Source organism: Cherax quadricarinatus, chromosome 56 (assembly GCF_038502225.1).
Source record: "Cherax quadricarinatus isolate ZL_2023a chromosome 56, ASM3850222v1, whole genome shotgun sequence".
In the NCBI taxonomy this organism is placed as follows: Eukaryota; Metazoa; Arthropoda; class Malacostraca; order Decapoda; family Parastacidae; genus Cherax; species Cherax quadricarinatus.
The window spans coordinates 25,927,112-25,954,641 of NC_091347.1; the positions used below are offsets into that span (position 1 = coordinate 25,927,112).

The following is a 27,530-nucleotide window of genomic DNA, read 5'->3' on the forward strand; positions in this document are numbered from 1 at the left end:
GAGTATACCAGTACACCCAGTACAGTGCACAGGACGACAGAGTATACCAGTACACCCAGTACAGTGTACAGGATGACAGAGTATACCAGTACACCCAGTACAGTGCACAGGACGACAGAGTATACCAGTACACCCAGTACAGTGCACAGGATGACAGAGTATACCAGTACACCCAGTACAGTGCACAGGACGACAGAGTATACCAGTACACCCAGTACAGTGTACAGGATGACAGAGTATACCAGTACACCCAGTACAGTGCACAGGATGACAGTATACCAGTACACCCAGTACAGTGTACAGGATGACAGAGTATACCAGTACACCCAGTACAGTGCACAGGACGACAGAGTATACCAGTACACCAGTACAGTGCACAGGATGACAGAGTATACCAGTACACCCAGTACAGTGTACAGGATGACAGAGTATACCAGTACACCCAGTACAGTGCACAGGACGACAGAGTATACCAGTACACCCAGTACAGTGCACAGGATGACAGTATACCAGTACACCCAGTACAGTGTACAGGATGACAGAGTATACCAGTACACCCAGTACAGTGCACAGGATGACAGTATACCAGTACACCAAGTACAGTGCACAGGATGACAGAGTATACCAGTACGCCCAGTACAGTGCACAGGACGACAGTATACCAGTACACCCAGTACAGTGCACAGGACGACAGAGTATACCAGTACACCCAGTACAGTGTACAGGATGACAGAGTATACCAGTACACCCAGTACAGTGCACAGGACGACAGAGTATACCAGTACACCCAGTACAGTGCACAGGATGACAGTATACCAATACACCCAGTACAGTGTACAGGACGACAGTATACCAGTACACCCAGTACAGTGCACAGGATGACAGAGTATACCAGTACACCCAGTACAGTGTACAGGACGACAGAGTATACCAGTACACCCAGTACAGTGCACAGGATGACAGAGTATACCAGTACGCCCAGTACAGTGCACAGGACGACAGTATACCAGTACACCCAGTACAGTGCACAGGACGACAGAGTATACCAGTACACCCAGTACAGTGTACAGGATGACAGAGTATACCAGTACACCCAGTACAGTGCACAGGACGACAGAGTATACCAGTACACCCAGTACAGTGCACAGGACGACAGAGTATACCAGTACACCCAGTACAGTGTACAGGACGACAGAGTATACCAGTACACCCAGTACAGTGCACAGGATGCCGGGGTACAGGTGCAATGTTTTGAACGGTGAGGGGGATTGCTAGGGTGAGTAGTCTGGCTTAAATCGAATTAGAGTTAGCACTGACCTCTTTTATAGATATAACTATACTATTTAAAGGGGTGGATCGGTAAGCCAGTGGAAGGCCTCGGTCAAATGACCAAAAGCTCCAGCTGTGGGGTCATCATATGACTAAGACCCGCGTCAGGGAACACTTGCCCTGTTTCCTGACAAACCTAATACCTACCTAGCTATAAAGTATTCTGCCATTCTATGTAGTTAGACCATTCTTTCTCTCCTTCCCTCTTTCTTTCCCCCTCTCTCTCTCCCTCTATCTTTACCTCTCCCTCTCTCTCTCTCCCTCTATCTTTACCTCTCTCTCTCTCTCTCTCTCACCCATGTCACCAGCAAGAAAGAGAAACACATCGGTGTGACGCGAGTTGTGTTGGCCTCTTGTCATATCCATCATGGAGACCAACATTAATATTCTTACTTCCCTCACGGCCCACAGACACATTTCTCTAGGCTATCCCACTCTCCCACTTGCTCCTGCTGAACCAGACTGACTCCTGCAGAGTCCTAAAGGAGTCCTGGTGTTCCTTGCTGAGTTGTGTGGAGTCCTGAAGGTTACTGAAAAATGGTATGCTGATACCGACAAGATGTGGAAAAAGGCACTGATGTACAGGTCAGGGCATTTATTAAAGGAAACGTTTCGCCACGAGTGGCGAAACGTTTCCTCTAATAAATGTTCTGAACTGTGTATTAGTGTCTTTTTCCCGAAGGTTACTGCTCAGACATTAGAAGTCCTGCTGTTTTCCAGAGTACTACTGCTCGCTGTTGCTGCTGCTGTTGCTGCTGCTGTTCCCTGGCCTCGTTACAACCATCCCACTTGTCATCCGCGCACAAAACAATGTTTCTTAACAGACATCTCATGTTTGCCAAACAAGTATTGCGGAACTTCTTGTTATTTGCTTTTCAAGCAAGACATGAGCTAATACGAAGACATGATCTAATACGAAGACATGATCTAATACGAAGACATGATCTAATACGAAGACATGATCTAACAATAAGACATGATCTAATACGAAGACATGATCTAATACGAAGACATGATCTAATACGAAGACATGATCTAATACGAAGACATGATCTAATACGAAGACATGATCTAACAATAAGACATGATCTAATACGAAGACATGATCTAATACGAAGACATGATCTAATACGAAGACATGATCTAACAATAAGACATGATCTAATACGAAGACATGATCTAATACGAAGACATGATCTAATACGAAGACATGATCTAATACGAAGACATGATCTAATACGAAGACATGATCTAACAATAAGACATGATCTAATACGAAGACATGATCTAATACGAAGGCACTCAGAGCAGACCAACGGGCGTTATTACCACGTTACGCTGGAGGAGAGCTTTATCAAGTCCTTGAGTGAAGCTGGCGTCTTAATAAAGCTGTGCTCCGGTACAACTGTTGTTTGTATAAGTCCTGTTGATGACTCCGGGTATTATCTAGGCTCGTGCAACTAGGTAGCGTGATTGCCCTCACACTTGACGGACGGTGGATCGAGTCTCGACTCGACCCACGAGCTTAGTGACGCGCACACTAGCGTTTAATTCCTCACATAAAATATATAAGAATCGTGACCACCGGGGCCCGGGCGACTAAAATAAAAGCGCATTCCAAAAACAATTGATCTTACGAAGGTACATTTGTTATGATTCGTGAGGAAGTGTACGTACCTGCAGTAACTTGGCCAGACGTCTGCCCCGCGGCAGTAGGAGCGGCAGATGTCTGTGGTACACACTGCCGGAGACGCTGCTGTTGCTAGCAGTGCTGTTCCTGCTATTGGGACCCACCCGACGACCCTCCTGTGCCCTGCGGGGCACGAAGGGTGGTGCCCTTGGGTTGGGTCGCCAGGAGTCCATCCCACTCACACCTCCGCCAGCCTCCTCACTGATGTGGGGGGTCACGCACGCTCACACTCCACGCCCATCTGTGTGAAGAGGAACATGTGGGGTTACTACACCATGGTCAGATGTATATTATCACACTCCCTCACACACTACACCCACCTGTGGGAGGAGGAACATGTGGGGTTACTACACCATGATCAGAAGCATATATAGTGTGCCTATGAAATGACCACCTTTCCAAAATTTCGGACCAATAAAACGTCTTATATTATTAAAACAATACAGGCTTATAGAAAGTTACAGGTCTATAGAATGTGTCAATTTGATACAATACTCCTTATGGTTATAATCATAACCATGATTTTTAAAGGGGTGGAGGGATAAGCCAGCGTAAGGCCTTGGTCAGATGACCAAAAGCTCCAGCTGCGGGTCATCATATGCCTCAGACTCGCGTCAGGAAACACCTGACCGGTTTCCTGACAAACATTCTACCTACCTCTACAGAATGTTTAAGATACAGTGGCACTCGCAACCATGTCGTCAGGGTGAGCACTCTAGACCTCTTAACTTCGTCAGGGGTTAATTTGTGACCCTTTAAAACTACGTCACGAGCTAGTTTAGTGATTCTTAAAATTAAGTCAGGGGCGAGTACAATAACCACTACCAGCACCACCACAACCGCCGCTACTACTACCACCACTACCAGCACCACCACAACCACCGCTACTACTATCACCACTACCACCACCACAACCACCGCTACTACTACCACCACAACCACCGCTACTACTACCACCACCATCACAACCACCGCTACTACTACCACCACAACCACCACCACCACAACCACCGCTACTACTACCACCACCACCACAACCACCGCTACTACTACCACCACAACCACCGCTACTACCACCACTACCACCATCAACGTTGGCTTGCTGGTCATTTCATTTAAATTAACTGCTTGGCAACAATGTAAAGGCCAATACTTTATTAGTGAACAAGAGGCAGGATAGCGAGAGGCTAGCATGTTCCACCCTGATACTGCTGACCTAGCCTCACCTTAGTATGACCTAGTACCATTCTCTTTGACCCTAGCATGACTCTCACTGACCCCTAGCATGACCTAGCATCATCTCTGTTGACTGTAGCATGACCTAGTACCATTCTCTTTGACCCTAGCATGACTCTCACTGACCCCTAGCATGACCTAGCATCATCTCTATTGACTCTAGCATGACCTAGCATTACTATCACTGACCCAAGCATGATCTAGTACTATCCTCGTTGACCCAGCATGACCTAGCACCATCACTGTTGACTCTAGCATGACCTAGCATTACTATCACTGACCCAAGCATGATCTAGTACTATCCTCGTTGACCCAGCATGACCTAGCACCATCATTGTTGACTCTAGCATGACCTAGCATCATCTCTATTGACTCTAGCATGACCTAGCATTACTATCAGTGACCCAAGCATGATCTAGTACTATCCTCGTTGACCCAGCATGACCTAGCACCATCATTGTTGACTCTAGCATGACCTAGCATCATCTCTATTGACTCTAGCATGACCTAGCATTACTATCACTGACCCAAGCATGATCTAGTACTATCCTCGTTGACCCAGCATGACCTAGCACCATCATTGTTGACTCTAGCATGACCTAGCATCATCTCTATTGACTCTAGCATGACCTAGCATTACTATCACTGACCCAAGCATGATCTAGTACTATCCTCGTTGACCCAGCATGACCTAGCACCATCATTGTTGACTCTAGCATGACCTAGCATCATCTCTGTTGACTCTAGCATGACCTAGCATTACTATCACTGACCCAAGCATGATCTAGTACTATCCTCGTTGACCCAGCATGACCTAGCACCATCATTGTTGACTCTAGCATGACCTAGCATCATCTCTGTTGACTCTAGCATGACCTAGCATTACTATCACTGACCCAAGCATGATCTAGTACTATCCTCGTTGACCCAGCATGACCTAGCACCATCATTGTTGACTCTAGCATGACCTAGCATTACTATCACTGACCCAAGCATGATCTAGTACTATCCTCGTTGACCCAGCATGACCTAGCACCATCATTGTTGACTCTAGCATGGCCTAAGCTCACTTCGACGACATAAACAACAGGATGGTATCTTCTTATAATTCCTCAAGGTACTTATGGCTCGGTGGCGGCAGTGGGAGTCCTCCCAAACATCCAAGCTTCGATAACGTATATTTATTGCACATTAAAATTGATTTACAGAGTGTGGGATGACCAAAACAACTGATATTGTGTTGATTTATATAGCAACCCCCCTACACTACCACCCCCTCTTTCCCACACTATCCACCCTGCTCTCCCACACTACCTACCCTGCTCTCCCACGCTACCCATGGTGCTCTCCCGCGCTACCCACCCTACCCCTCCTCTCTCCCACACTACCCCTCCTATCTCCCACATTACCCCTCTTCTCTCCCACACTACCCCTCCTGTTTCCAACACTACCCCTCCTCTCTCCCACACTACCCCTCCTGTTTCCAACACTACCCCTCCTCTCTCCCACACTACCCCTCCTCTTTCGCACACTACCACCCCCTCTCTCCCACATTACCACCCTCTCGGTCCTACACTACCACCCGCTCTCTCCCACACTACCCACCCTACTCTCTCACACTACCCCTCCTCTCTCCCACACTTCCCCTATCTCCCACACTACCCCATCTCCCATATTAGTCGGGCTGTGATGCGTACCTTGTTCTTGGAGTGACTAACGCCAACAGTCTGGATGGTCAAATCATCCACCCGGAGGCCCAGGCCCAGACCAGGCTGGGATTAAAACGTGACGCTGGGATTAACACGTGACACTGAAATTAACACGTGACGCTGGAATTAACACGTGACGCTGGGATTAACACGTGGGATTTACGCCTTTTTTTAAACCATACTAAAATCCAGACCAAAATGGTTGCCTGCTGCCCCATATATTATTTCCAAGCTGGTTGCCATGACAACCTACGCAATTTCAGCCACATATATATATTTTTCTACGTGTAAATTTAATAATGATAATTTTATCAAATTCTCAAAGCTTCGAGGTAGCATACTTAAACCACGAGAGAGAGAGAGAGAGAGAGAGAGAGAGAGAGAGAGATTTTATTTAGATTAAATTAACAATCTATAAAGGAAGGTGTAAAAAAATCTCACTCTATACCTCTCTGTGTCACTATTATTTGTAACGGCTTGATAAAGCTCCTGGAGAGCGAAACGTTGCCACAATAAAATGTCACATTAGTTGCATCTGTGTCCATTTATCCAACAATCTGTGGGTAATTCTACGGTTATTACCAATGAGGATATCGTCAAGTATTCCAGCAAGGGTTCGTCAGTCAGGGCAGCTTCAAAGGTGTCCTTCCAGCAGAGCTGCAGTTACTGCTACCTCGGGAATTACCGTCTCTCAGGATGGCGTGCCCCCATACCTAGGACACTATTTTTTTTTTTACCAAGATACCTCTATGATAACAGAGCGGGGGGGGGATATTTGCGAGACAAAAACAGGGAGGGGGTACTAAATCTGGACTACATTGTATATCTAAGAATACAGACGTATATCAGTATGTATACAATGCGGATTCATCGATGCGGTGGTCTCTTGACTTTTTTAAAACATTACATTACGAGGGTATTACTACTATAACTAGTACTATATAACTAGTACTACTAAAACTATTAGTACAACTAGTACTACTACCACCTCTATATACTCAGTCTGTTCATGAAATACATTTATATGTTGCCTTAACAAACGTCGCTCGTCTAGTGACGACCAGCCTGATCGTGAAGCTGGGGAGGGAGTGCAGGAGAAGGGGGACCTGGAGAAGGAGGGAGGAGCAGGGGGAAGGAAGGTGTGAATCCTATCTGCAGAATAACCCACAGGTCAATATACCTAACAACCGTCCACACAGCATTCATACCCATTAATGGAAACCTGTCGTTTCCATTACCAGCAAAAATCGATCAGAAAAGAGAGACACGGTAACCGAGGGAGAGAGATTTAGCCAGCGTCGAAGTTGATTCTTTTTTGGGGGGATGGTTGCCCGGGCGAGGCGCAGGTGTCCAGGATGTGTGGGGGAACAAGCGTGATTGGTATCCCCCCCCCATCCCTGGCGTGACGGGACATGCTGATTGGTCCCACCCTGCCCCGACAGGGTTCTCTAATTGGTCCCTCCCTGCCATGACAGAACCTCTGATAGGTCCCTCCATGGCAAGATAGGTCCTCTGGCCCCTCCCTGCCGTGACAGGGCCTCTGGCTGGTCCCTCCCTGACATGACAGGGCCTCTGGTCCCTCCATGCCGTGACAGGGCCTCTGGCTGGTCCCTCTGCCGTGACAAAGCCTGTGATTGGTCCCTCCCTGCCGTGTAATGAATGGCAGGTGAACGTCAGTTTTTTACGATCTCCTGACTGTATGTGAGAGCAAGTTATAATTGAAGTAACTAAAGTTATTACCCGAATAAAAGTTAACAACGGCAACCCCAATCATTTCTCCGGTGCTACGCCGAGGCACTAACAACAAGCACTCTCAACAGACATTAACAACAGGCACTCTCAACAGTCAGTAACAACAGGCACTAACTAAACAGACAAACAACAGACAAAAAAAATAAATACACAAATATCCCGCACAAAGGAGAGAGAGGAGCTTATAACGACGTTTCGGTCCGACTTGGACCATTTACAAAGTCACATTGACACAGTAAGGAAGCCAGTATATAAACACGATGGGGACAGAGACACGACAAAGAGAGGAAGAAGGAAGTGGTAGAGGTAATGCTGGTAGTGGTAGTATTAGTAGTAGTAGTAGTAGTAGAAGCAGTAGTGGTGGTATCACCACTATTTCTACTACTAATTCCACTATTACTTCTGCCACTAAATAAGACAACACCTTACTCAGCAAACACTACGAACGCAATACATCAACATCTGTGGTCCAAGACGATGCAACACCTTAGCAGAAGATATCAGCAACACTGCTGGGACAAATGTAGAAGTCTTTAAGTTCCACCAGGTACAAGATCAACCAGGCTGTAATGGATATGTGGGCCAGAGGGCCGCTAGAGACAACAGCCTCATTGACCAGGCAGACAACCAGACAAACCTGGCCTAGGGCCAGGTTTAAGGACAGGAGAAAACACACGAGAAAATCATCAAATACATACCAAGGGACCATAAATATTTATTGGCAGATTATACAGGCTGTCTTGATTCTGAAATCAAAGCGTAGCTTTTAAAAGTTGTTCTCATATTCTCTCGAATATTTATTCTTGAAAAATTAATTTACAAGATGACAGGGTGGCACCGCCGGCAGACATACAGTAAATCGTACGTTTGGCTGTAATGTTAAAATTTAAGATGCACTAGTGCAGTAGCTGACAGCAGAGGGAAAGGGATGGGGGGGGGGGGCTAAAGAAGGCTGCCATCCCTAAATGTTCCACTCAGGAACCCTGGGCCTTTAAATCCACTACTGTCTGTGGATGTTATCTATGAAAACATTGAAGCAAGCTAGATATAGCAGCCTTCGCCTTGTCATCTGTCCCTTCATTGCCCGGGACACCAACGTGGCCTGGGAGGAAGGAAGGGAAGAAGGAAGAGAGAGGAACAGAAGGAAGAGGAGAAGGAACAGAAGGAAGAGGAGAGAGGAACAGAAAGAAGGGAAGAGAGGAACAGAAGGACGAGGAGAGAGGAACAGAAGGAAGAGGAGAGAGAGGGAATGAAAGGTGTAAGGGAGAGGAAGGAAAGAAAGAGAGAGGGTGGAGGGAAGGAGGATTAATGACTTACACAGGGGGTGGAGGGGGAATATCGAGGAAGTAACAACAAAACAACTACTACTACAACCACCACCACCACCACCACCACCACCACCACCACCACCAGTTGGTATTAAACTCTCCTCTGCTACACCCACCCTTCTGATTTTATATCCCTCCCATGCTATCCAATCTGCCCTCCCCTCCCTCCTTTCAACCTTCCTTCTCTCTCTCTCTCTCTCTCTCTCTCTCTTCCCTTCCCCTACTACCTCTTCGGAGAGCTGGTAAAGACAGCCTGAGCTCTCCTCCTCCCCTAATGAAGGTGCCGCACACCACAAACACCACACACCATATACCATACACCACAAACACCACACACCATATACCATACACCACAAACACCACACACCATATACCATACACCACAAACACCACACACCATATACCATACACCACAAACACCACACACCATATACCATACACCACAAACACCATACACCATATACCATACACCACAAACACCACACACCATATACCATACACCACAAACACCACACACCATATACCATACACCACAAACACCACACACCATATACCATACACCACAAACACCACACACCATATACCATACACCACAAACACCACACACCATATACCATACACCACAAACACCACACACCATATACCATACACCACAAACACCACACACCATATACCATACACCACAAACACCACACACCATATACCATACACCACAAACACCACACACCATATACCATACACCACAAACACCATACACCATATACCATACACCACAAACACCACACACCATATACCATACACCACAAACACCACACACCATATACCATACACCACAAACACCATACACCATATACCATACACCACAAACACCATACACAACACCATACACAACACCATACACCACACACCATATACCACATACCATACACCACACACACACCATACATCACACACACACCATACATCACACACCATATACCACATACCATACACCACAAACACCATACACCACACACACCATACATCACACACCATATACCACATACCATACACCACAAACACCATACACCACACACACCATACACCACACACCATATACCACACACACACACCACACACACCATACACCACACACACCATACACCACACACCATACACCACACACACACCATACACCACACACACACCATACACCACACACACACCATACACCACATACCATACACCACACACACACCATACACCACACCATACACCACACACACCATACACCACATACACCATACACCACATACACCATACACCACACACCATATACCACATACCATACACCACACACACACCATACACCACACCATATACCATACATCACACACACCATACACCACACACCATACACACACCACACACACACACACCATACACCACACACCATACACCACACACCATACACACACTATACCACATACCATACACCACACACATACCATACACCACACACACACCATATACCACATACCATACATCACACACACACACACCATACACACACACACACCATACACCACACACTATATACCATACACCACACACCATGCACAACACACACGCCATACATCACACACACACGATACACACACACACACACCATACACCACACACTATATACCATACACCACACACCATACACAACACACACGCCATACATCACACACACACACACCATACACCGCACACCATACACAACACACACACCATACACCACACACTATATACCATACACCACACACCATACACAACACACACGCCATACATCACACACACACACACACCATACACCGCACACCATACACAACACACACACCATACACCACACACTATATACCATACACCACACACCATACACAACACACACGCCATACATCACACACACACCATACACCACACACCATACACCACACACACACCATATACCACATACCATACATCACACACACACGCCATACATCACACACACACACCATACACCACACACACATCATACACCACACACACACCATACACAACACACACGCCATACATCACACACACACACCATACACCACACACCATACACACACCATACACCACACACCACACACCATACACCACACACACACCATATACCACATACCATACATCACACACACACACCATACACCACACACCATACACAACACACACACCATACACCATACACACACCATACACACACCACACACAACATGTTATACACTAAGCCTTTGCTACATCCATCATACTGCTAACTCACTCATACATACATATATATACAAAATATATACACAGCCTTTGTTACACCCTCCCTGCTGATCACTAAGTCATACATACATGCATACATACATACGTACATACATACATACATACATACATTCTCTCTCTCTCTCTCGGTCTTGGGACCAAAATTAAAAAATCTTTCTCGAGGTCCCAGACCTGCATTCTTGGTTCGCTGCACATACATACGTACACACACACACCACCGGTCCCAAGAGGCGGGACCAAAAGCCATGACTCGACCCCCCGCAAACACTACTCGGTAAGTGCATACAGTAGAATGCACACGGCCCCTTGAAGTTGATGAATGGTTCGTGGTCCAAGGAAATGGAGGTACCCTCCTCTTCACTGGACCATACTTGACTCCCGTTTCTAATTAATAATAATAATAATAATAATAATAATAATAATAATAGGCATCCGATAGCATTTTCATACACTATATAATGTGGATTTATTATATTCAAGGAGAAGCGTTTAACCCGTAAGGGCTAAAAAAAAGTGCCTGACGAATTAAGAGGTAAGCAAACTGGACCTAGGGCAGATGAGGGAAGTTGGTAGATCTTAAAGCTACCTTTACCTTATATCAACAGTCTGTCCTCAGTGTCAGGGTGAATGTGTTTTCAAGCAGGTTGTTGCTGCTAGCGGCCCGCACAGCCTGGTTGATCTGGCCCTCGGGCAGAGTTGAATCAGCTGATTCACCGCTTGCTGAAACAAGGAACCAGGGACTTTCGTCTCCCTCTAACAGCGCCAAAGTGGGGCCATTCAGAGAGGGAACGCCTCCAGCATCCTTAACTCCCCTTACAAACACTACCTCACATCCATTACCAAACAGTGGAAAACCGCAATGACTACAAAGCTTCTTTTTACCTTTATGGTAATCCAGCACTGATGATAGGTAATTACACATCCGAAAAGCTTGAGTTAAACCATTGTTTTCTGTACCTTTGTCTGCTGTAGATGAATGGTTCACAGAACCGACAAGTTGATAAATTAGACACATGTGCAACTCTTGGGTATCTTTATTAAGGAAACGTTTCGCCACACAGTGGCTTCATCAATCCATACACAGGAGAAGCTTGAAGAATACCTACGACTGCTGCACCTCTCCTGTCTACGGTTCGTAAGCCGCTTCTCCGCTCATATGCTGTACTCTATTCAAGATTGATGGACTGACCACATCGACTCAAGGTTGAGGGACTGATTACTTCATTCTCCTCCTGTTCTTCAAGCTTCTCCTGTGTATGGACTGATGAAGCCACTGTGTGACGAAACGTTTCCTTAATAAAGATACCCAAGAGTTGCACATGTGTCTAATTAATCAACCTTTGTCTGTTACATGCGTACTTATATGTTGAAGAGGATCCCAAAACGGAGTCCAAATATACACGTTAATTTATCTCCTGTGTTTTTATCGCCATGTGGATTATATATATATATATATATATATATATATATATATATATATATATATATATATATATATATATATATATATATATATATATATATATATATATATATATGTCGTGCTGAATATGTAAAACTGGTCAATTAGCAAGAACTCATTTAAAATTAAGTCCATTCTAAAATTTTCTCTTACACGTTTAAAGATATATTTTTTTCATTAATGTTGATGTAAAAATTTATAATTTTGCACCAAAAGGAACTTAGAAAACTTACCTAACCTTATTATAACAAGCGCAATTTATTTTAGCTTAACCCAACTAATTATATTTTAGATTTGTTTACAATACTTTAATACTATACAAACACAGTGAAATATATTTTTTTCGTTAGGTTCAGAATGATTTTGGCGAAATTATTGCATACACAAATTTTCACTTGTCCTATATGGCAAGATGAGCGTTGCTATTTAAGCCAAGATCGCAAGTTCTGCCTATTCGGCACGACATATATATATATATATATATATATATATATATACATATATAGTGAGGCAGGAGTGAGGGGAAAGGCACATACCTGCCTCGCCTCATATAACTGCAGCATTTTGCAAGGGGAGCAGCAGTGAGGGTGTGTGTAAGCTAGGCGGGGGAGACCACTGCTAACATAAAACTCACACACAAAACACTGACTACGCTCCAAATTGAGAGACTTCTGCGTGAATACACACCAATGGTCTACCAAGATTTAAATGCTGTTTTCAACTGTTAGACGCACGGTTACAAAACACCTTTTAGCCTCCCTAAACCCCGGTTTTGTGGGGTGGTGGGAGGCAGTAGACAGGCTATTCTATATTCCCTGACGTGGCTTAGAATTGATGCAGCATCGCCAGGCGTTCGTTCGCCTCACTACAAGCTATGGTGTATATTATGGTACCGGATACTATAATAGTGACAGAAATCTGTATTAAGGTAGGTGACTCGGGCATGGAACCCACCAATCATCAACGTGACTGAAGGAAGCACGGCATGGAACCCACCAATCATCAACGTGACTGAAGGAAGCACCGCATGGAACCCACCAATCATCAACGTGACTGAAGGAAGCACCGCATGGAACCCACCAATCATCAACGTGACTGAAGGAAGCACAGCATGGAACCCACCAATCATCAACGTGACTGAAGGAAGCACAGCATGGAACCCACCAATCATCAACGTGACTGAAGGAAGCACCTCATGGAACCCACCAATCATCAACGTGACTGAAGGAAGCACGGCATGGAACCCACCAATCATCAACGTGACTGAAGGAAGCACAGCATGGAACCCACCAATCATCAACGTGACTGAAGGAAGCACGGCATGGAACCCACCAATCATCAACGTGACTGAAGGAAGCACCTCATGGAACCCACCAATCATCAACGTGACTGAAGGAAGCACCGCATGGAACCCACCAATCATCAACGTGACTGAAGGAAGCACCTCATGGAACCCACCAATCATCAACGTGACTGAAGGAAGCACAGCATGAAACCCACCAATCATCAACGTGACTGAAGGAAGCACCGCATGGAACCCACCAATCATCAACGTGACTGAAGGAAGCACCGCATGGAACCCACCAATCATCAACGTGACTGAAGGAAGCACAGCATGGAACCCACCAATCATCAACGTGACTGAAGGAAGCACAGCATGGAACCCACCAATCATCAACGTGACTGAAGGAAGCACCTCATGGAACCCACCAATCATCAACGTGACTGAAGGAAGCACGGCATGGAACCCACAAATCATCAACGTGACTGAAGGAAGCACGGCATGGAACCCACCAATCATCAACGTGACTGAAGGAAGCACGGCATGGAACCCACCAATCATCAACGTGACTGAAGGAAGCACCTCATGGAACCCACCAATCATCAACGTGACTGAAGGAAGCACCGCATGGAACCCACCAATCATCAACGTGACTGAAGGAAGCACCTCATGGAACCCACCAATCATCAACGTGACTGAAGGAAGCACCGCATGGAACCCACCAATCATCAACGTGACTGAAGGAAGCACCTCATGGAACCCACCAATCATCAACGTGACTGAAGGAAGCACGGCATGGAACCCACCAATCATCAACGTGACTGAAGGAAGCACGGCATGGAACCCACCAATCATCAACGTGGCTGAAGGAAGCACAGCATGGAACCCACCAATCATCAACGTGACTGAAGGAAGCACGGGATGGAACCCACCAATCATCAACGTGACTGAAGGAAGCACCTCATGGAACCCACCAATCATCAACGTGACTGAAGGAAGCACGGCATGGAACCCACCAATCATCAACGTGACTGAAGGAAGCACAGCATGAAACCCACCAATCATCAACGTGACTGAAGGAAGCACGGCATGGAACCCACCAATCATCAACGTGACTGAAGGAAGCACGGCATGGAACCCACCAATCATCAACGTGACTGAAGGAAGCACCGCATGGAACCCACCAATCATCAACGTGACTGAAGGAAGCACAGCATGGAACCCACCAATCATCAACGTGACTGAAGGAAGCACGGCATGGAACCCACCAATCATCAACGTGACTGAAGGAAGCACGGCATGGAACCCACCAATCATCAACGTGACTGAAGGAAGCACCGCATGGAACCCACCAATCATCAACGTGACTGAAGGAAGCACCGCATGGAACCCACCAATCATCAACGTGACTGAAGGAAGCACAGCATGGAACCCACCAATCATCAACGTGACTGAAGGAAGCACGGCATGGAACCCACCAATCATCAACGTGACTGAAGGAAGCACGGCATGGAACCCACCAATCATCAACGTGACTGAAGGAAGCACCGCATGGAACCCACCAATCATCAACGTGACTGAAGGAAGCACCGCATGGAACCCACCAATCATCAACGTGACAGAAGGAAGCACAGCATGGAACCCACCAATCATCAACGTGACTGAAGGAAGCACGGCATGGAACCCACCAGTCATCAACGTGACTGAAGGAAGCACCGCATGGAACCCACCAATCATCAACGTGACTGAAGGAAGCACGGCATGGAACCCACCAATCATCAACGTGACTGAAGAAAGCACCGCATGGAACCCACCAATCATCAACGTGACTGAAGGAAGCACCGCATGGAACACACCAATCATCAACGTGACTGAAGGAAGCACCGCATGGAACCCACCAATCATCAACGTGACTGAAGGAAGCACCGCATGGAACCCACCAATCATCAACGTGACTGAAGGAAGCACAGCATGGAACCCACCAATCATCAACGTGACTGAAGGAAGCACAGCATGGAACCCACCAATCATCAACGTGACTGAAGGAAGCACGGCATGGAACCCACCAATCATCAACGTGACTGAAGGAAGCACCGCATGGAACCCACCAATCATCAACGTGACTGAAGGAAGCACGGCATGGAACCCACCAATCATCAACGTGACTGAAGGAAGCACCGCATGGAACCCACCAATCATCAACGTGACTGAAGGAAGCACGGCATGGAACCCACCAATCATCAACGTGACTGAAGGAAGCACGGCATGGAACCCACTAATCATCAACGTGACTGAAGGAAGCACCGCATGGAACCCACCAATCATCAACGCGACTGAAGGAAGGACCGCATGGAACCCAGCAATCATCAACGTGACTGAAGGAAGCACAGCATGGAACTCACCAATCATCAACGTGACTGAAGGAAGCACAGCATGGAACCCACCAATCATCAACGTGACTGAAGGAAGCACAGCATGGAACCCACCAATCATCAACGTGACTGAAGGAAGCACCGCATGGAACCCACCAATCATCAACGTGACTGAAGGAAGCACTGCATGGAACACACTAATCATCAACGTGACTGAAGGAAGCACGGCATGGAACCCACCAATCATCAACGTGACTGAAGGAAGCACAGCATGGAACCCACCAATCATCAACGTGACTGAAGGAAGCACAGCATGGAACCCACCAATCATCAACGTGACTGAAGGAAGCACAGCATGGAACCCACCAATCAACGTGACTGAAGGAAGCACCGCATGGAACCCACCAATCATCAACGTGACTGAAGGAAGCACAGCATGGAACCCACCAATCATCAACGTGACTGAAGGAAGCACGGCATGGAACCCACCAATCATCAACGTGACTGAAGGAAGCACCGCATGGAACCCACCAATCATCAACGTGACTGAAGGAAGCACAGCATGGAACCCACCAATCATCAACGTGACTGAAGGAAGCACGGCATGGAACCCACCAGTCATCAACGTGACTGAAGGAAGCACGGCATGGAACCCACCAATCATCAACGTGACTGAAGGAAGCACGGCATGGAAACCACCAATCATCAACGTGACTGAAGGAAGCACGGCATGGAACCCACCAATCATCAACGTGACTGAAGGAAGCACAGCATGGAACCCACCAATCATCAACGTGACTGAAGGAAGCACCGCATGGAACCCACCAATCATCAACGTGACTGAAGGAAGCACAGCATGGAACCCACCAATCATCAACGTGACTGAAGGAAGCACAGCATGGAACCCACCAATCATCAACGTGACTGAAGGAAGCACCGCATGGAACCCACCAATCATCAACGTGACTGAAGGAAGCACAGCATGGAACCCACCAATCATCAACGTGACTGAAGGAAGCACCGCATGGAACCCACCAATCATCAACGTGACTGAAGGAAGCACAGCATGGAACCCACCAATCATCAACGTGACTGAAGGAAGCACAGCATGGAACCCACCAATCATCAACGTGACTGAAGGAAGCACGGCATGGAACCCACCAATCATCAACGTGACTGAAGGAAGCACAGCATGGAACCCACCAATCATCAACGTGACTGAAGGAAGCACCGCATGGAACCCACCAATCATCAACGTGACTGAAGGAAGCACAGCATGGAACCCATCAATCATCAACGTGACTGAAGGAAGCACAGCATGGAACCCACCAATCATCAACGTGACTGAAAGAAGCACAGCATGGAACCCACCAATCATCAACGTGACTGAAGGAAGCACAGCATGGAACCCACCAATCATCAACGTGACTGAAGGAAGCACAGCATGGAACCCACCAATCATCAACGCACCAACTCTCACTAATGCTACATCTCCACACAGTTACGCAGTTCATAAGATAACAGTCACATAAACAAACGTCCGCACATTTTTACACTAACACTGTTCACTCATTACGTATCTAGCGATCGACCTCTTGCACCAGGCTTTCTTAGCGATATTTATACCCTTTTATTTTCTATCTTTATCACAAAAAAGTATAAAGAAGACCGGAAAAAGAAGAATTCTTTCAGCTTAAAAAAAATGGTCCCCCCATTGTTGCTTCGTGGAGCCGAACTTGTTCATCTTCTCGAAATATTATTTCAGGAGCTTTATCGTGAGATATTTTTCATTCTTCGATGTTTGAAGGTGATACCAGGACTGCTTACGTCCTTGGAAGTTATATTATTTGGCGTGATCTCCTTCGGGAGTTTTTACTCTTCGTGGGGCCAGGCCCTGGGCCAGGCATGAAGCCTTCCTCTTCTTCACTCCCCTGTCAACCAGGCTGGTGCTGGTGGCGCCCCCCCCCCCCGCCCTCGCCCGCGTTTCTATAAATAACAAAACAAAGCACAATACCGTGGCTGGAACGATACACAAATAACCCGCACATAGAAGAGAGGAGCTTACGACGACGTTTCGGTCCGTGTTGGACCATTTATAAAGTCACACTAACGAAAAGGAGAGAAGGAAGGAGTATATACAGGCAGGAGGTGGTAGTACTAGTGATCTACTTTCCTGCTGAAAACTTCTACACCGTTTCCGATAATATTTCTGATAGCTGATGGTAGCAGGTGGAAACTTCTAGACCCTGGAATGTTGATACAGTGTGGAAACCTGACCGATCAGGTTATTGGCAAGAAGCAGCTTGACCTGAGACCAGGTCTCGGGGAAGGGGTGCGGTGGGCACAATAAGGGAACAATGTATCAACATCCGTGGTCCCAGGTTATTCAGCATCTTACCAGAAGAAAACACTGCTGGGACAAGTGCAGAAGTCTTAAAGAGGAAACTGGACAAGTATCTTCACCAAGTGCCAGATCAATCAGGCTGTGATGGACATGCGGAAGGGCGGGCCTCCAGTAGCAACAGTCTGCTTGATCAGGCAAGCACCAGACGAGCCTAGCCCACGGCCGGGCTCCGGGAGTAGAAAGACTCTTGAAACTCATCAGAGGTAAACTAGCAACAGGTCACTTGGTGTTTTTACCTGTGACAGATTTCTAAATGCTCTTTCCTTCTGATTGTCTGGGCAGTCGACTCAACCCACAGTTTCGGGAAAAGACACTTACGTACGGTTCAGAACGTTTATTTTTCACCGACAGAATTTATACATTTGATATGCTTGAATTTGCAAACCAAACACCAAATTGTTTACCAATTAATGTGTTTTGTTCTGTACGTGTTGAATTCCACTTTTCTCTACCAGATTTCTTTCTTTTTTTTACAATATTTTTTCCATTAACATTTGTTAGCGTAGTTTTAGATCCGCCTCGACCTTGCTTGAAGGAGGTTGAATGCCTTCACCTACGGTCTGCTGGCCCTCATATCCATCACAACCTAGTGGGTCACACACTTCCTGTAATACACAAATAACCCGCATACAGAAGAACAACTTATGACGACGTTTCGGTGCAAGTCAGGCCGAAATGTTGCCGTAATCTTCTCTCCTATGTGCGGGTTATTTGTGTGTTGTTCCAGTCACGGTATTGTGTCTTGTTGTTCTTCCTGTAAAACAAACTTGATCTGGTTCTTTCCCCTCTTCAAGATTTTTACTAGAGTTCCAAGCACAAGGTATGAGTCTGGCATGCCTGTGACGTACCTGTCACCTGTTTCACGAGTTCTTTACTCTCAAAACTCACCCTTAAGGATAAAATCATTCTTGATGTTAGTATCTACAAGTCCCTTATGATCCCCGTGGAGCCGGTAGAAATTTACGTAACATCTAGAGATATTTCCCGTATCTCTCACTAAGATCCAGCGATATTTCTCACCTCTTCTGGCGGATGGTTGAAGAGCCATGGAGCACGGGTATACCTGTGACTGGTTTCAAGAGTCTTCCTACTTCCTGCCCACGAGTGAGCGTCAGATGCAGCCAGTAAGCAACCAGAGCCAGTCAGCCAGCAAGCTATACCCAGGCAGCCAGAGCCAGTCATGGCAGAGCCAGGCAGCCAGAGCCAGTCATGGCAGAGCCAGGCAGCCAGCAAGATATATCAGCCAGCCAAAACTAGCCAACCAGAGTCAGTCATGCCAGAGCCAGGCAGCCTCTCAAGATACCATTAACACTGAAGCACATGATGAGAGGTGGCTGGCCACCCACCACCAAGAATATTGTTCAACCAGCCTTGCCGTCAACCACCCCACCCATCACCACGAATTAATTGATACACCACCAGCAAGCACTCCCCTCTCCTCCCCTCACCATCATCTCCACAACCACTCTACATCACACTATTTCTCCCCTTCGTCCCTCTCACCCGCTGACACCACTAAACCCACTACAACACACCACCTGTGCTTCGTTTCATGAGCTCTAGTGCTGAAGCCTGGCCTGATGCTAGATTTCCCAGGTGACCGCATGATCAGCTAGGTTATCGCTACCTGCAGAGCGCTGGCCTACATAAACATCACAACCTGATAAAAGAAGACACATTCTTCAGAAATTGGTCCAGTTTCCTCTTGAAAACTGCTACACTTGTCCCGGCAATATTTCTGATATCTGCCGGTAGCAGGTTGAAGACTCTTGGGACGTTGTTGTTGACATGATGCTCTCTTTGTGCCCACAGCGCCTTTACTTTCCACTGGGTTTATTCTGCAGTTCCTCCCGCATTTCTCACTCCACGACAGTGGAGTACTGGGTACTTGGACATCGAGCATTTCATGTATATATCACCAAGTACCACTTTTATCTTCTAGAAAGTACACTCTAAGTTCCTGGAGGAGTTCCCAGTAGATGTTTTACCGAGTATGTGAGGAGTAAAAGACCTCTGAATATTTTCCAGCTCTGGTATCTCTCCTGCCTTAAAAAAAAGAGCCGAAACATAGAATAATATTGCACACATGTGGTCTCTGAAGGACGACACATGTGGTCCCCCAGGGACCACACATGTGCAACAGTTGGGTATCTTAGTTGTTGAAACGTTTCGCCTACACAGTAGGCTTCTTCAGTCAAATACAGAGGCAGCAGGTATAATAGTTAAATAAAGATGAGGGACTGACCACCTCAAATACTTTTTCCTCCAAGGTTGATGGACTGATGACATCATCTTTATTTCATTACTACATCTCCCTTTATATTTGAAGACGCCTACTATGTAGGCGAAATGTTACATCAATAAATATACCCAACTGCTCCACATGTGTCTTAATCTACAACTTGTCGGTATTTTATACCAGTTCAACACCGGGTACACACTGCATATAAAAAAAAATACCTTCATCAGTCCCTCTCAACCGTATCTTAGGTGGGACTAATACAATTTTATCAAGCTATGTTAAGAGAATGGTAATCCAGTGGCCTCTCTGTGACTTCCGTGTTCAATGCTTCTAGTTGGAACCAACTTATTCTGTATTTACCTTGGAATTACCTTCTCTGAAGTCAGTACCACGAGAATAGTAGGCAAGTAGTTGTGGTGGCTGTAGTGAAAGTAGTGGTGGTAGTTGCTGTGGCAGTAGTGCTGCAGTGGTGGTAGCTGTGGTGGCAATAATGACAGTAGTAATATTGTGGTGGTGGCAGTGATTTGTTGATTTGTTTTCGTTAATTCACAACTAATTATCATCATTAGCTACAGGAGATATCTTCATCCCACTCCTTAACACTTCCAGCAGGCACTGGAGTCTCTTACACACTCTATGACATTCCACCAGCTGATGCACTTCCCCCCCCCCCCCTCCCGGATGCGACCCAAAAGAATGGTTAACACACGGGTAACAATTTTCACCGCTAGGTGGGCAGGGATAGCAGGGGTGTAAGGATACATGCCCGTACGTGTTTCCCTGCCAGGGAATCGAAGACGGGACCTTGCGATTGTGAATCGCAAGGTCCCAGGTGACCTATGGAATTAATGGTGGCAGTGGTGGCAGCATCAGTGGTGTCAGCGGTGGTGGCAGCATCAGCGGTGACTTAAGAAATCGTAATGACACGATTGCAAACAAACCATACCCCCGGCCGGGATTGAACCCGCGGTCATAGAGTCTCAAAACTCCAGCCCGTCGCGTTAGTCACTAGACCAGCTAGCTGGTCTAGTGACTGGAGTTTTTGACTGGAGTTTTTGACTAGGGCTGGAGTTTTGAGACTCTATGACCGCGGGTTCAATCCCGGCCGGGGGTATGGTGTGTCAGCGGTGGTGGCAGCATCAGCGGTGTCAGCGGTGGTGGCAGCGTCAGCGGCGGTGGCACAGCGTCAACAAGTAGGAGTGCCACCACAGAGCCACATTAACACGACTTACTGCTATGATAATGGCAGCAATCAAGGGGCCAAGTCGTAGGAACTTAAGATGTGTGTCTGACTCAATGTGATACCTGGTATGTGTTCTAATGTGATACCTAGTATGTGTTCCTATGTGATACGTGGTGTGTGTGTGTTCCACTGAACACCGTGATGAACGCCCCAGCTTTGTATATATACCCTGACCTTCCTACTGCCACGGTATATATACTCACAGAGTTGCTGCATACTCTCCACTGTATGTATCAGTATTGTAATGTTTTGTGTGTAAGTACAAATGCTGCCTTAATGACCTCCCTGTTTCTCTCTCTCTCTCTCTCTCACTCTCTCTTTCACTCTCTCTCTCTCTTTCACTCACTCTCTCTCTCTCTCTCTCTCTCTCTCTCTCTCTCTCTCTCTCTATCACTCTCTCTCTCTCTCTCTCTCTCTCTCTCTCTCTCTCTCTCTCTCTCTCTCTCTCTCTCTCTCTCTCTTTCACTCTCTCTCTTTCACTCTCTCTCTCTCTCTCTCTCTCTCTCTCTCTCTTTCACTCTCTCACTCTCTCACTCTCACTCTCTCACTCTCTCTTTCACTCTCTCACTCTCTCACTCTCTCTCTCTCACTCTCACTCTCTCTCTCTCTCTCTACACCTACATCCAACACTAACAGCTGTAACAATTTTGTAAACAAAGTGAGGGAGTTGGTGTTAAGAGGAAACTGGATAACATCCTCAAATTGTTTCCTGATCATCCGGGCTGTAGTTCGTGCGTTGGAATGCATGAGGCCAGCAGTAACAGCCTGGTTGATCAGGCCTTGATCCACTAGGACACTAGGAGGCCTGGTCTGGAACCGGGCCGTGGGGGGATGCGTTGACCCCCCCCCCGGAAACATCCTTCAGGCATCCTTCAAAGATCAAACCGTATCTGGGCATTTAAGTTTCATTCCCAGGAAGGGGAGCCCCAGTTCCGCGGATGAAGAACCCGTCACTACTCTCACCGCACAGAGGACAGAAGCAACAAGGGCCAGACTAATGGAAGAGCGAGAGAGGCGAACAATATTTATAACGGGGGTCACCAGCGGTACTGGGAACTTGTCAACTAGCTTAAAAATATGGAGAGGGGAGTCAGAGACCCAGCTGGTTCGCACCATCTGTCAAAACACCTCCACTAACTCCCCCTTAACCAGCCGTTCCTAACTCGAACCCGCGCATCCGTGACGCTGAATTAACCAACGTTAAGATTCATTATTACTTGACCCACAACTTGGGAAGCTCCGGGAGAGAGTGAAATGTCGTAAAAAGATTCTCCCCAAACTTGATACCAGTCCGGGTACCAGGCACACACCCGGGTGCCAGGCACACACCCGGGTGCCAGGCACACACCCGGGTACCAGGCACACACCCGGGTGCCAGGCACACACTTGGGTGCCAAGCAAACATTTGGGTGCCAGGCACACACCCGGGTGCCAGGCACACATCCGGGTGCTAGGCACACACCCGGATGCCAGGCACACATCCGGGTGCCAGGCACACACCCGGATGCCAGGCACACACCCGGGTGCCAGGCACACATCCGGGTGCCAGGCACACACCCGGGTACCAGGCACACACTTGGGTGCCAAGCAAACACTTGGGTGCCAGGTACACACTTGGGTGCCAGGCAAACACTTGGGTGCCAGGTACAAACTTTTGTGCCAGGCAAACACTTGGGTGCCAGGCACCCAGTAGAGAGGGAGCAGCAAACAATGTGTGGGTAGAGAAAGCGAACAGCAAACATGTGGATAGAGAGGGAGGGAAGCAAACAACGTATGGGTAGAGAGAGGAAGGCAGCAAATAACGTGTGGGCAGAGAGAGAGGAGGGCAGCAAACAACGTGTGGGTAGAGAAAGGCAGCAAACAACGTGTGGGTAAGAGAGGAGGGCAGCAAACAACGTGTGGGTAGAGAGAGGAGGGCAGCAAACAACGTGTGGGTAAGAGAGGAGGGCAGCAAACAACGTGTAGGTAGAGAGAGGTGGGCAGCAAACAACGTGTGGGTAGAGAGAGGAAGGCAGCAAACAACGTGTAGGTAGAGAGAGGAGGGCAGCAAACAACGTGTGGGTAGAGAGAGGAAGGCAGCAAACAACGTGTGGGTAGAGAGAGGAGGGCAGCAAACAACGTGTGGGTAGAGAGGTGGGCAGCAAACAACGTGTGGGTAGAGAGAGGAGGGCAGCAAACAACGTGTGGGTAGAGAGAGGAAGGCAGCAAACAACGTGTGGGTAGAGAGAGGAAGGCAGCAAACAACGTGTAGGTAGAGAGAGGAAGGCAGCAAACAACGTGTGGGTAGAGAGAGGAAGGCAGCAAACAACGTGTAGGTAGAGAGAGGAAGGCAGCAAACAACGTGTAGGTAGAGAGAGGAAGGCAGCAAAACTAGGAAAATATCTTGCCTTAACAAAAACACCTCCAGTCACTCCAGCACTTAATCTATCACGATAAAAATTAAGCAGCTGTCCCTAATAAACACCTTGAAATGTCACCCGCCTAAGATAAACAAGGAACAATAACACCAAAACATCAAATGTGGCACACAAATAAAAAAAACCAATCATCCATGCTTCGTAAGAATGGTAAATATCTGCAAAAACAAAACATGGAAGAATAACACACGTAACATATGAAGGGATATGTTGTAAACCTAAGCTAAACCCGTCATACAGGGTTTACGAGTACCATTTGTAACTACTGACAACCTGACACGTTCACAGAATGAAATGATATATATATATATATATATATATATATATATATATATATATATATATATATATATATATATATATATATATATATATATATATATATATATGTCGTGCCGAATATGTAAAACTGGTCAGTTAACAAGAACTCACTTAAAATTAAGTCCTTTCTAAAATTTTCTCTTATACGTTTAAAGATATATATTTTTCATTAATGTTAATGTAAAAATTTATAGTTTTGCACCAAAAGAATCTTAGAAAACTTACCTAACCTTATTATAACAAGAGCAATTTATTTTAGTCTAACCCAACTAAATATATTTTAGATTTGTTTACGATAATTTAATACTAAACAAACACAATCAAATATATTTTTTTCGTTAGGTTCAGAATGATTTTGGCGAAATTATTGCATACACAAATTTTCACTTGTCCTATATGGCAAGATGAGCGTTGCTATTTAAGCCAAGATCGCAAGTTCTGCCTATTCGGCACGATATATATATATATATATATATATATATATATATATATATATATATATATATATATATATATATATATATATATATATATATATATATATATCATTTCATTCTGGGTTACTGATCAATACCACTCGTTCGTGGTTACAATAATATATAAATGCTGCTGGTGAGGCTAGTACACCAAACAGGGATCAGAATGAAATTAGCTTAGAAGCTGCCACACCTCCGTATGTCCTCGGTTGGCGGCCCAATAGCTAGCTGTGTGCTGGCTGCACCATTCTTGTAGGGTTGGGTGGTCCTGTGGTTTAAAGCGTCATGAGGTTCTCACTTACCACGAGGCAGGCCAGTACATGGGTTCGAATCCTTGGCTAGCGCAGTGTTGTTATTGATCAATACCACTCGTTCGTGGTTACAATTATATATATATATATATATATATATATATATATATATATATATATATATATATATATATATATATATATATATATATACACACGCACACGTAAGTTAAGGGCTGTCTGTTATCGAATCGAGAGAGAGAGGAGGGGGTGTTCGTTACCTGGTTGTGTACTGAGGTGTTAATTAGTATTCAATGTTAGCGTGCCTCACCTGTAGTGTTCATGTCATACCTGTGTCGAACCCGTCTGCCTTACGACCACTGGTGGTCATATGGGCCCTTCCCCTTCCTCTCTAAACCCTCCCAATCACCTTTTACCTAACATTCTTAACACTAACAACGGCTACCAACACTTGTTATCAACACCATTAAACAAAAACGCCCTACCGATTCCCAGACAGATAATAAACGTGTAACTTATGTCAAGCCGTCAAGTGTATCGAGAGGCTGGGATAGCCTAGGATAGTGTGGGAGGCTGGGATAGTGTGGGAGGCTGGGATAGTGTGGGAGGCTGGGATAGGCTAGGATAGCCTAGGAGTGTGGGATAGGCTAGGATAGCCTAGAATAGTGTGGGATAGGCTAGCATTCCTTAAATTATGACTCACGAAATCGTAATGACACGATTGCAAACAAACCATACCCCGGGTGGGGATAGAACCCGCGGGTTCTATCCCCGCTCGTGGTATGTTTAACAAGGACCTGTCATATCCCTGTAACCGGGTTTAACAGTATTCACACGAGACGAGAACAAAACACGTTGTGCAACGCACTGCGACCAGGGCCTACGAGAGGGGGGGGGAGGGGTTCAGCACACGCACACACACACACACACACACACACACACACACACACACACACACACACACACACACACACACACACTAACTTCCCACAATTTAACATTAACCTTTGCCTTGTACATACCAGCGAGGGGAAGTACACCAGCCAACACATGGTAAAATCAACCCTACGAACTCTCCACTTACGGACTATAATCTATTTAAGTTCCCGCAGAGCAATTATCACAGTCTTATAATTAACACCTGATTGGACACATAACCCACCTGGATAACATCGTACTGTTAATTTCGTCATTAGTGAGCCAATCTCCTTTAATTTACCTCGAAATATTCAGAGAGAAGCAAGACTTTGTTGATGCTGTCTTAGTACTCTACGCTGATGCTGTCTTAGTACTCTACGTTGATGCTGTCTTAGTACTCCACGTTGATGCTGTCTTAGTACTCTACGCTGATGCTGTCTTAGTACTCTACGTTGATGCTGTCTTAGTACTCTACGTTGATGCTGTCTTAGTACTCCACGTTGATGCTGTCTTAGTACTCTACGTTGATGCTGTCTTAGTACTCTACGTTGATGCTGTCTTAGTACTCTACGTTGATACTGTCTTAGTACTCCACGTTGATGCTGTCTTAGTACTCCACGTTGATGCTGTCTTAGTACTCTACGTTGATGCTGTCTTAGTACTCCACGTTGATGCTGTCTTAGTACTCTACGCTGATGCTGTCTTAGTACTCTACGTTGATGCTGTCTTAGTACTCCACGTTGATGCTGTCTTAGTAC

At 46.2% G+C, this 27,530-nt stretch overlaps 1 protein-coding gene across 3 annotated transcripts in view; it reads right to left on the reverse strand.

The window, feature by feature from the left end:
• Positions 1 to 27,530, reverse strand: part of LOC128700698 (protein O-linked-mannose beta-1,2-N-acetylglucosaminyltransferase 1) — a 790,167-nt gene that overhangs the window by 53,836 nt on the left and 708,801 nt on the right. For all 3 annotated transcript variants that reach the window (XM_053794015.2, XM_053794017.2, XM_070097232.1), the window contains one exon: positions 3,007 to 3,260. In XM_053794015.2, the coding sequence (XP_053649990.1) occupies positions 3,007 to 3,192 (186 nt within the window). In that variant the 5' untranslated portion in view covers positions 3,193 to 3,260. The remainder of the gene's footprint in view (positions 1 to 3,006; positions 3,261 to 27,530) is intronic.